The following is a 12,487-nucleotide window of genomic DNA, read 5'->3' as shown; positions in this document are numbered from 1 at the left end:
GTATGATAAATATTCATGACTGAGTGATTGACCCTTCTTCCTCTGTTTTCTGGAAGCTTCTTCCAGAAACAGGCACGAGCGATAAATCAGCCAGCTTAGAAAACCCTTACCAGACAGATCATTTCTCCACTGACTATAGTAGAACCAACAACAAAATTTCGCCTAACAGGAGCAGGGCGCTATATCTGGGAAACTTTTGCCAGAATACAATGTCTCAGAGGGGATTCCGTTTTCCTCCCCCTCCCCCTCTGTTGTCCCCCCCCCCCGCTTTTCTCCCTCGTTCTCCTTCCTCTGTGTGTCTGACACATTTAGTTAGAGCTGTGGGTGGTGCATGGGCTGGTGGAGATGTATGGAGGGAGTAGCTCCTGCAGGGGGATCTCTCTCGCCCTGCCCAGTACCTTGCTGGTGCTGTGAATGGCCCTGATTGCGTCATCGGGTGGGAAGGTACATCAGTACGCCATGTGCAGGAGATCCATGGAGGTCAAGTGGGCGGGCCCTGGTCTTGGAACGAAGACCATCACTGCACTTTCAGATAATGCGGTGAGCGTGCCGTCCAGACATTCAAGAAACAAGTCCCTGGCCTGCACAGCTCGAGAAGTGTCGTGCACCTCAGAACAGGACTGTGCACCAGAACCCTGGGGAGTAGTGGGGGTTGTCAGAATACAGGCTGTGGTTGATGGGGACATTACCACACTGGTGGAGTGTACCCCTGTATTCATCCATCCACTAGGAGAGGCGAGTGGGAGACCAATAATAATAACCATTACAGATCGAGAATGACAATATGACAGTTTTACAATAGCAGATTCATACCATGATCCCACACACTTTCTCTCTTTATTCTCTCATTCCTTTTTTCCTTAATCAATTCTTACCAGGTTTAGTAATTTTATTCATTTTAAACTTCATCTTATTTTACCTTACTGTGGTTCCACATACAGGGCCGTCCTTAAGGCAGGACAAAATGGGCATCTGCCCTGGTCCCCATCATTGTTGTGGGGCCCAAAGCAACTGCCTCATACTTGCCAACTATCCCAGTTCAAATTCCCTTGTCCCATGAAGTTTTAGTCCTGTGCTGTGTCCCGATATCTCAGTGTTCAAGTTCTGTTACTAATGCTGCTCAGCTCTGCCCTATTGTCATGTACAGATGACTCACCTGCAGACCCTGTGTTTATATGTAAATAACCTGCATTGATATGTAAATAGCAGCGGCATTAATATGCAAATAGCCGTGGACATTGATATGTAAATAGAGGCGGTAGTCGTATGTATATCATGCCCCCCTGAGGTCATATCCTCCATCACTTCTGCTGAATGCTGGCCACCGTGGAGGTAAAGGGTCATGCTTGAAAGTCCTGCCTACAACTGTGGTCATTAAGCCTAACATCAGCCTGTTCTGCAAAGGTAAGCAAATTGGAGGTGGAACCCTTTTTCAAAATAATTGTGGTGCATGTGAATATGCACATCTCAGCAGATGCGTGAGGGTGTCATTAACAATTAATGGCACTGCTGTGTATCTGCTAAAGGGCAGCATGTTTCTGTGGTGTCAGGAAACCAAATTGCATGCGTTCTTGACACACACAAATGTGAAAGCAGGCGAAATGCCTCAGTTACATTGGTGGTCAGTGTAAATCTTCTCATTACATTGGGGCTTAGTGTACAATCCTTTCATTCACAGTAGTGGCCAGTATGAAGATCCCCCTTACATTGGTGGTCAGTGTAAATCCCTCCTTAAATTAGTGGTTCCTGTGAATGCTCCTATTACATTAGTGGTCAGTGTAATTCCCCATTGCATTAGTGGTCAGTGTAAATCCCCATTGCATCAGTGGTCAGTGTAAATCCCCATCACATAAGCGGTCATAGTAAATCCCCATTACATTGGTGGCCATTGTAGAAACTCCTCTTTATATTGGTAATCGGTAAAAAATCCAAACTTTAATTTGTGGTCAGTTTCGTATCCTCCCTTACATTGTTAGTCCATGTAGAAGCCCTCTTTAAATTAGTGATGAGTGTAAACCCCCCCTTTATTGGTTGTTGATGTAAAATCCCTGTGTCTGCGTGGGTTTCCTCCGGGTACTCCGGTTTCCTCCCACACTCCAAAGACATGCTGGTAGGTTAATTGGATCCTGTCTAAATCGGCCCTAGTATAGGTATGAATGTGAGTTAGGGACCTTAGATTGTAAGCTCCTTGAGGGTATAGGGACTGATGTGAATGTATAATATATATATGTAAAGCGCTGCGTAAATTGACGGCGCTATATAAGTACCTGAAATAAATAAAAAAATAAAATAAATAATAAAATCCCCCATTACATTGGTTGTCAGTGTAAATTCTTCATACATTGTGTACATTTCCCTTTACATTGGTGGTAAGCACAGAATTGCCCTTACACTTGTGATCAGTGTAAATCCCCCTTTACATTGGTGGTCAGTACAAATCTCCTAGACAATGGTTGTCAGTGTAAATTTCCCCTCACATGGAGGTCATTGTATACTCCCCCTTACACTGGTGGTTGGTGTAAACGCTTCTATTATATTAGTGTCAGCGTAGAAATCCCTCTTTATATTGGTGGGTGACATAAAATCCCCCATTACATGGTGATCAGTGTAAATCCCCCTTCACATTGATGGTCATTGTAAATTCCCCATTACATTGGTGATCAGTGTAGAATCCCCCACTTGCCAACAATTTCCAACTTTGCTCTACATAGTTTAGAATTTGCCATAGTGTACTGCCTCCTAACTAATCCCATCCCCCCAACCACTGCCACTGATCCAATCAACCCCCCAGCATTGCCACTGATTACCTGCCCTCCCTCCCTCAGCATTGCCACGGATCCCAGAAGTCCTAGAATCCCTAGGAGTTTTATGTCTATTGATGGGTCCCCTCACCTCCCCAGTCCATGGTGTGCAGGCAGTGAGGAGATAATATGCTATAACCTTTAGTAACCGATCAGTGAGCAGTAATGATTTGCGCTAACCTCTTGCAACCAATCATTGAGCAGTAAGAATATGCAGTAACCTCTAGCAATCAATCAGTAAGCATTAATAATGTGCAGTAACCTCTAGCAACCAATTGGTGAGTGGTTAAGGATGTCCAGTAACCTCTAGCAACCAATCAGTGAGCAGTATTGATGTACAGTAATCTCTAGCAACCAATCAACAAGCAGTTATCTTCTGTAACCTCTGGCAAATAATCAGTGAGCCATAATGTGTGCTGTAACCTCTAGCAGCCAGTCAGTGAGCGGTAATGGTACACTGTAACCTCTGGCGACCAATCGCAATTGCTGCCTTATCTAATTCAGTAAACTGATTTTGAGTCTAGCTGCTATTTATTGTAGACTCAGAGCAGGTGGAGAGCGAAATTGCATGGGGGGGGGGGGGGGAATGTTTGCCCAGGATCCAATCAATATTAAAGATGGCCCTGTCCACATATGAGTTTAAATAAGCATGTAACAAGCATTGGCTCAGTGCTCCTTTGTGATCTATGCACTTTATACCTATTGTACCAAGAAGTTGAGCCCTGGATCTATACACAACTATTTAGAATAAGATTGCCGATTTTATTGTATTGTGATTTACATGTCTTGACTATTGTGACATTATAGATGTGGTGTATTGCGATTGATAGGGGTAAGTCCAACGCCCAAAGCGTCAAAGCAAAGAGTTCGCTGTTTAGAGGCACACTACACAGCGCAGGAGATTGATTTGTGTGGTTTTTGGAGATTCCTCTTTCCATCTCGCTTCTGTGAATGGAGGAATCTGTTTTTTTGTATTGAAACTAAAAGAAATGACCCATCTATTACCAGCTTAATACTGTGAACATACTTATCGATGGAATAAGCACAGCGATGACCTCATCAGTTTGTTGCTGCACCTTCACTGTCCAATGAGCAGGATAGAATAAGAAAGGTAACAGGACAAAATACATTTTGCATGTAGAAGGGGGTTGTGACCTGTCCATACCAATATTTAGAACGCTGACACGTCTCCATCCCAATTAATATAAAAACAAAAAAGGAGAGCAAAAAGCGGGACTTTGCGTGAGACATGTCAGCGCATAAATAGTAATTAATTGGTCAGGCTCATATAGAGTCGGCCTGTATCCAATGCAAGTATATAATCCAGACATTAATAATAATAATAAAAAAAGAACAATGGGCGTAATCACAAAGGATTTACATCAGATATTCATATAAAGTATCATTTTAATTTATCATTCAACATAGAGGAATTAATATAAAATCAATCAATGGACATAGTAGGTACAAAAAATACAGTTACAGTACAGGTAGTTGTTAAAATGTGGGTATCCATAAGTTAACTCAACCCGTTTCTTGGCTTACAACCAATCATCAGGAGTTCAGATGCATAATAACTAAATAATGGGGCAGCCATTAGTCTAATGATTGACACATAAATATCGAAAAAACAAAAACTACAATAGTACTCACAGATTGGTGGATAACTAATAAAATGGGAAGGTGGTCTGGGTCTGCAAAGTCTCACCCGGGGTTGAGGCAAGGACCATCCCCCAAAAGAAAAACCAGGGGCCGCCATCCGGGCCGGGACACCCCACATAACCGTAGCCCAGCAAGAAGGGAGGAACCTAGCAAAACGCATGTGGAATGCTGTGGAGGGAAAGGAAGGAATGTGAGTCAAAGTGAAAGTGAAATGAGGAAGCCATCCATGGCTGGGCAAGATAGAAGGAGTAGGGTATGTGATAAGGGAAACATAAAACATTTTCCCCTCCACTTCCCCATGGCCATCCATGCTTCCACACTTCCAACACCACTTATGTGACTGTTCACATAAGTGACTGCTCACTGTTCACCTTGTACTTCACACTCCCTCTATGCTTTATGTTTTTGTTTTTTCGATATTTATGTGTCAATCATTAGACTAATGACTGCCCCATTATTTTTTAGTTATTATGCATCTGAACTCCTGATGATTGATTGTAAGCCAAGAAACGATTTGAGTTAACAACTTATGGATGTTGAATGATAAATTAAAATGATACTTTATATGAATATCTGATGTAAATCCTTTGTGATTACGCCCATTGTTCTTTTTTATTATTATTATAATTATTGATGTCTGGATTATATACTTGCATTGGATACAGGCCAACTCTATATGAGCCTGACCAATTAATTACTATTTATGCGCTGACATGTCTCACGCAAAGTCCCGCTTTTTGCTCTCCTTTTTTTGTTTTTATATTAATTGGGATGGAGACATGTCAGCGTTCTAAATATCGGTATGGACAGGTCACAACCCCCTTCTTTTTGTATATCCAAAATACTGGGTGGAAAACACCCGCTTTCTGTGACCTGACCAACCATACCTTTAGAACCCACTGTATCATCTTCGTTACAAACTTTTTCACGTTTATCATGGCTTTTTGAATCTTTTTCCTGTTTTTTCTTTTTCATCAGCTAGACATTTGCTGACCACCCCATGCATATTGATTTAATTCAGTGCATACATCTTTTCCATTCCTTATACTTTAACTACTTCATTTTGTGTTCTTTAACTACTCACTGGTTCATTTTAGTAATTGGGGATGGGACTGGAGTCTTGTTGGGTCCCATTTCTGGGGATGCGATATGCCCAGGTGGGGGCGGGCCGTGACCTTGGCGCATCGGCGTCATGATTTCACGCCTGGTGTGCGGCGACCTACGACGCTGCACTGCGGGCATCAGTGATCCATTCTGCCGGGGTCATGGCGGCAGGGGGACGGGACTCCATCCCAATTGCTCTGATCGTGGATGGACTCCTCCCTCCTCCCTGTGTGCTGCATTGACGCCCCTTCATGACGTTGGTGGGGACACGCCCCCAGCCTGGGGTATATGGCGGCGGCCTCTGGTGGGCCTGCTTCACACACCGTCTCAACCTGTGTAGGGATGACCGGCTTGCGCACAACTCGCACTTCACAGGTAAATCCCCTCCACTTCCCCATGGCCATCCATGCTTCCACACTTCCAACACCACTTATGTGACACGCATTTACCTTCCTCACTGTTTACCTTGTACTTCACACTCCCTCTATGCTTTATGTTTCCCTTATCACATACCCTACTCCTTCTATCCTGCCCAGCCATGGATGGCTTCCTCATTTCACTTTCACTTTGACTCACATTCCTTCCTTTCCCTCCACAGCATTCCACATGCGTTTTGCCAGGTTCCTCCCTTCTTGCTGGGCTACGGTTATGTGGGGTGTCCCGGCCCGGATGGCGGCCTCTGTCCCTTGGGTTCCTTTTGGGGGCTGGTCCTTGCCTCAACCCCGGGTGAGACTTTGCAGACCCAGACCACCTTCCCATTTTATTAGTTATCCACCAATCTGTGAGTACTATTGTAGTTTTTTTGTTTTTTCGATATTTATGTGTCAATCATTAGACTAATGGCTGCCCCATTATTTTTTAGTTATTATGCATCGGAACTCCTGATGATTGGTTATAAGCCAAGAAACGCGTTGAGTTAACAACTTATGGATGCCCACATTTTAACAACTGCGCTGACATGTCTCACGCAAAGTCCTGCTTTTTGCTCTCCTTTTTTGTTTTTACATTTTGCATGTGTTTACTTGTATGGTCACTCATTACCATTATTTCAGACAGGATTGTTTTTCACCTGTGCACATAGATAATTACAGCTAGAACTGGAAGGTAGGACCTAGGCCCTGGGATTTCGGTTATGACCTGACAATCTACTTTTACTATATAACTTGCTTAAAAAAATGTATAACAAATGGCCTTTCTGGTTTCTATTTCAAGGTGATTCAGCAGAAGAGATTGACTTGAGTGTGGTATACCAAGCCTCAGCGAATGGTGATGTCAACACATTGACTGCAATAATCCGGGAAGATCCTTCCATTCTGGAGTACTGTGACAATGAAGGTACTGAGTGTGTCCTGGGGAATGTCAGAGGAGAGTGTGGTGGTGAGATATATTCTAGAGCAGTGATGGTGAACCTTGGCACCCCAGATGTTTTGAAACTACATTTTCCATGACGCTCATGCACTCTGCAGTGTAGTGGAGCATCGTGGGAAATGTAGTTCCAAAACATCTGGAGTTCCAAGATTCGCCATCACTGTTATAGAGAGACTAAAGCTGGCCATAGATTGATAGAATTTTGAACAAAAATTCTTAGGAAAGGTATTAGGGAAATTCATACGAAACATCTCAGAACATTTGAATGTCATTAATGTCAAATGTCAATGTTCGTTCCAGAAAAAATTTCCATCCTTGAAAACGAATGTCGATTTGACCCACTAATATTAAAGAAATGAACAAACTTTCTTAGAACATTCTTTTTGTTCGAAATTCTTCCCTATGGCCAGCCTAAAGGTGCTTATAGACATTAGAGAACAACCTTCCTACCTGGTTGGACATCAAAGTCGCATGACAAGTCGTACCCCATTCTTTTCAATGGCACCTGTTCAAATTGGTGTGACTTAACTGCTTGCTGACCGCCGGCCGTCAATTGACGGCCAGGCGGCGCAGCTCTTGTGGCGGGCGGGCGTTATATGACGTCCTCGTTATCCCAGCCCACCAGGGGGTACACGCGCGCCGTGTCACTGGGCACCCGGTGCGTGTGCCCGGCAGCCGCGATGTCCGCCGGGCACCCGCGATTACCGGTAACACAGCAGGACCGTGGACCTGTGTGTGTAAACACACAGATCCACGGTCCTGTCAGAGGAGAGGAGACCGATGGTGTGTTCCTATTACAGAGGAACACCGATCGGTCTCCTCCCCTAGTGAGTCCCCACCCCCTACAGTTAGAATCACTCCCTAGCAAACACAGTTAACCCCTCGATCACCACCTAGTGTTAACCCCTTCCCTGCCTGTCACATTTATACAGTAATCAATGCATTTTTATAGCACGCATGGCTGTATAAATGTGAATGGTCCCAAATATGTGTCAAAAGTGTCCGATATGTCCGCCGCAATATCGCAGTCACGATAAAAATCGCAGATCGCCGCCATTACTAGTAAAAAAAATTAAAATGTTACAAATCTATCCCCTATTTTGTAGACGCTATAACTTTTGCGCAAACCAATCTATATACGCTTATTGCGATTTTTTTTTTACCAAAAATATGTACAAGAATACATATCGGCCTAAACTGAGAAAAAATTTGTTTTAAAGAAAAAAAAAATTGGATATTTATTATCGCAAAAGGTAAAAATTATTGTTTTTTTTTTTAAACTTGTCACTCTTCTTTTGTTTATAGCGCAAAAAATAAAAACCGCAGAGGTGATCAAATACCACCAAAAGAAAGCTCTGTTTGTGGGGAAAAAATGATAACAATTTCATTTGGGTACAGTGTTGTATGACCGCGCAATTGTCATTCAAAATGTGACAGTGCTGAAAGCTGAAAAATGGCTTGGGCAGGAAGGGGGCGAAAATGCGCTGTATTGAAGTGGTTAAAGTCGTAGCAACTTTGAAAAGATGCCTGCACTACTTTGGTGTGACATTTGATGCAATTTAGATCCATTGAGTATAAAGTTGGATCAAAGTCACACGCGCTAATGTGAATGGAGCCTAAATAAATGAAATCTACTTTATACATTATAATAATTTTAGCAAACGTTAATTCTAATTCCTATATACTTTTGCTTGGAGATATTGCAAACAAAAATGGACTAGTGATCATTTCTAGAATGGGAGCTTCTGTATAGAATATTAAAGTGGTGTTAAACCCTAAAGCAAACATTTATTTTATTGCAGCTAAACATTTCTTGTGATGGCTGTATTCATTTTGTTTTTTAATCTTTCCTGTTTCTATTTTCACCTGGTGATCCAGCCAATAAGTCTGCTTTTTTTTTTTAAAGAAGAAGCTCTCAAGCAGAAAGTATCAGTAAGAGAAATGATACAAACCATTTACACTAGCAGAGTTACTTACAATTGTCAGCTTTTATTTATCTACAGTGGGTATAGAAAGGAATCACCCCTTTTAAAATAATCACATTTTGTTGCTTTGCAGCCTGTTTTGAAGACAGACAGGTGTCAGGACAAGGTTGTAAGGTTGGACTGGATGGACTTGTGTCTTTTTTCAACCTGACTAACTATTTAACTATGTAAGGACACATTTTGTGATCCTGAAACTGTCAATTCACTAGACCAGTGATGACAAACCTTGGCACCCCAGATGTTTTGGAACTACATTTCCCGTGATGCTCATGCACTTTGCAGTGTAGTTGAGCATCATAGGAAATGTAGTTCCAAAATATCTGGGGTGCCAAGGTTCGCCATCACTGCAAAAGACCATTTGTGTGGTATTTACCAAAAAATGCTGAAATCGATCGGTAAATACCGCAGACATTAAATTCCATTCACAGAAGGAAATAAATAATTAAATGCATATGGAAATTAAGTAGTTGTCCAGGCATGCGGTATTTATGGAATGTGTACCAGTTGTTAAGGAGCAGGCAGCCGTCTGTTTTTTAACACCCAGTAAACATCATGGTTGTTAAGGAGCAGGCGGCTGTCACATCCTTAACAAGCAATGAGTCATCAGCTGTTAGCAGGGTTTCCCGCTGACAGCTGAATCTAAAAAAAAAGATTGCTGGCAATAAAAAAATTCTTGAAAAAGTGGAGTGGGGTCCGCCCCCCCCCCCCAATGCATATCAGGCCCTTAGGGTCTGGTATGGATTTTGAGGGGAGCCCCACACAGATTTTTTTTTTTAAATGGCGTGGAGTCCCCCCCCCTTTCAAAAGTCCATACCAGACCCTTATCCAAGCATGCAGATCAGGAAAGGGAGGGAACGAGTGAGCGCCCCCTCCCCCGTGAAGCATAGGCCAGTGGCTCTGGGGATCTGTGGGCAGGGGGCTTATCACAATCTGGAAGCCCCCTTTACTAGCAGGGAAGCCTGCTGACAGCTGATGACTCATCATTTGTTAAGGATGCGATGGCCACCCGCTCCTTAACAACCATGTTGTTTAGTGGTTAAGAACGTGGACAACCGCCCACTCCTTAACAATTCCGATTTATTAATGGTAATAAATATGCCAGCTAGTGCCAGGCGTTAAATAACCTCAAGTTTCCACTACTAAAATACCGCAAGGCGTCATAAAATAACTCATGCAGTATTTTAGTAGCTTTTTTTGTACATGGCAAACAACTTTTTGAAAAAACGCTGAGCAGAATTTTACCACCTTTTTAAAGGGGAACAATAACGCTTTGTGAATGGAGCCCACTTAAGCTTTAAGGTAAATTGAGTGCATGTTCTGACTTTAGCTTACTTACAATATTTTCTGGATTGCATTAGCAATTCACTGACTGTGTCCACTTGTTGTCCAGAGCTGCTGTTTAAATCTCTTTGCAGAAATTATGTTTGCAGTGTGTTGTAGACACTGTGATGCATAATAATCAAACAGATTGGTATTCAGTTTAAATGAGATGACAAATCACTTGTGCTGTTTTGTTACCTTAGGAATCTGATTCACCAGACCCAGCATTGATTCACCAGACCCAGCATTAGACCTCCCTCCAGAGATCACACGACCTGCGTCTTGATTACTCATTTCTACAGACTAGAACAGCATGATAGGATTATAGTACAGTGGTACTTATCATCCAGATTACATCAATGTTTGCAGATTGTTCAGCAATAAACTGAGCAATAAATGTCTGCAAACACATGGGATTGGTTTATTATAAATGTTATATTGGTCATCATGATCTATTACATCACAAATATATAAAGATTTAGTTAGCGTAAAAGAAATGTGTCATAAAACAAATCAAACAATAAACATTAAAACTAAACTCTGGGTTTATATAAAACCACAGTTGATTCAGTTATATGTTTGGGGAAGAAAATAAATGCACAACTAGGGGAATGAGATGGTGAGCCCTTTTCATCTAGGCACGTGCCTAATTTTTCCTTTATTTAACAAAGATTGTAGCAGGAAGAATGAGACCCCCTTTCTTGGGTTTGCAGGGCTGCAGATGAGGATGAATCTGACTGCTTAGGCAAGCCATTTTGGAGTTGAAAGACATTGAAACTTTCCTACCTGCATCTTTTGTTTTCACATGCATAAGATGTGTATTGATCATGTAGTATTATGGTGTCACAATGTACACACAGCCTATAGTAGAGTAAATATTCACATTCTGTGTCAGAAGTTTCTGTTTGTGTTCAAACATCAATGGGGAATTGTACTGCAGAGCCTATTGCATGACCCCTGTCTGTAGTCTGAGATCTGTCATTTCCAGTGTGGAAAATACATAAATCCCTGGGTGTCTCAGTCTAGTGTTTTGCAGGTGAGAGCTAATCAGTAATTTGATCTGACACAGACACAAACAGTCAGAACAATTAACAAAGAGATCACAATGCATTTTCCTCACATTAGCACATTTGTGATGCAACACAGAGGACATGGTGAGGCATGCCTTGGAGGCAAGCTAGGTGGAAGAATACGTGAACAAAGGGGGATCGAACAGCTATGACACTACAAATTGCAGACTCAACATGTGTGCCCATCATTACAAGGTAAAGCAAACACAAAACACAGGGAAAATAACTACAGTAATACCTAGTTAAAACAGCAAAAACTTTGAAAGTGTACCTTTTAAAGTATAACTAAATGCAAAACTTTTTTTTGGATAGAGTTAAGAGTTTTGGATAGAGTGGAGGGAACGCCTGTCAGGGTTTTATTGCTTTCTATGTCCCTCATGGGTAAATTCACCATCTGTATTTGTCTTGTTTACCATTATCACAGATAGTGAAAGTGAAAGAAAATCCCAAATTGTGAGTTGTCACCAGAACAAGAACAGAGGGGAAATCTTCCAATGGGGAGACTAATTCTGGTGACAACCAGGTATGCCCTCACTTTGAAGGGATTTCCTCTCACTTCCTGTTTTGGCTATGGGACAGGCAGTGAAGGGAAATGTTCAAGTTTTAATAACCTTAAAAAACAGCCAGTTCATGTAAAGTGAACAAACACTGTGTGTATCCACCGTGCAGATTTCCATCACCAGCACTCCACACTCATCAGAAAATATGGCTACATGGTATTACGCAGCAAAGCGCTTAGTTATATCACCAAGGCAATTCTACTATTCCTCAGGCTGCAGTCCCTTTAAGATGTCTTCTCACTGGCTGCAACATTGGTTAGAGTACCGGCATCCAGGACAGGATAAGTACTCACATACCGGAGCCACAAGGCTCTCTCGTGGTATAGCATTTATTAAAAAAGTTTAACATAAAGCACATAAAAGCTGTTTAAAACCAAACAGTAGCCAGCAACTTAATGCTATGGCAGCCAAATACCATAAATGCGGCGGCATGGCGTCAGCACAAAGTAAATCCCCGCAGCAGGTTTCGCATTATAGCGTGTCTTCAGGGGTCAGAATGTGTTGCATTATTTTAATGCAGTTTATATATATATAGAGAGAGAGAGAGAATCTCATTCTGCCTAATTAGAGACATTTTTTCGGCTCTAATTGGGCCAGATTAGATTTTCAGTATACAC

The 12,487-nt window shown here is 42.1% G+C and overlaps 1 protein-coding gene across 3 annotated transcripts in view; it reads left to right on the top strand.

Annotated features, from left to right (window-relative positions):
• The window catches only part of ANKRD55 (ankyrin repeat domain 55), a 171,484-nt gene that overhangs the window by 80,695 nt on the left and 78,302 nt on the right, over nucleotides 1-12,487 (top strand). For all 3 annotated transcript variants that reach the window (XM_073622890.1, XM_073622880.1, XM_073622898.1), the window contains exon 2: nucleotides 6,780-6,902. In XM_073622890.1, the coding sequence (XP_073478991.1) occupies nucleotides 6,780-6,902 (123 nt within the window). The remainder of the gene's footprint in view (nucleotides 1-6,779; nucleotides 6,903-12,487) is intronic.

The sequence above is a fragment of the Aquarana catesbeiana genome, linkage group LG01, assembly GCF_042186555.1.
Source record: "Aquarana catesbeiana isolate 2022-GZ linkage group LG01, ASM4218655v1, whole genome shotgun sequence".
NCBI lineage: Eukaryota > Metazoa > Chordata > Amphibia > Anura > Ranidae > Aquarana > Aquarana catesbeiana.
The sequence above is the reverse complement of the archived record's forward strand: the minus strand, read 5'-3'. Positions and strand labels throughout refer to the sequence as shown.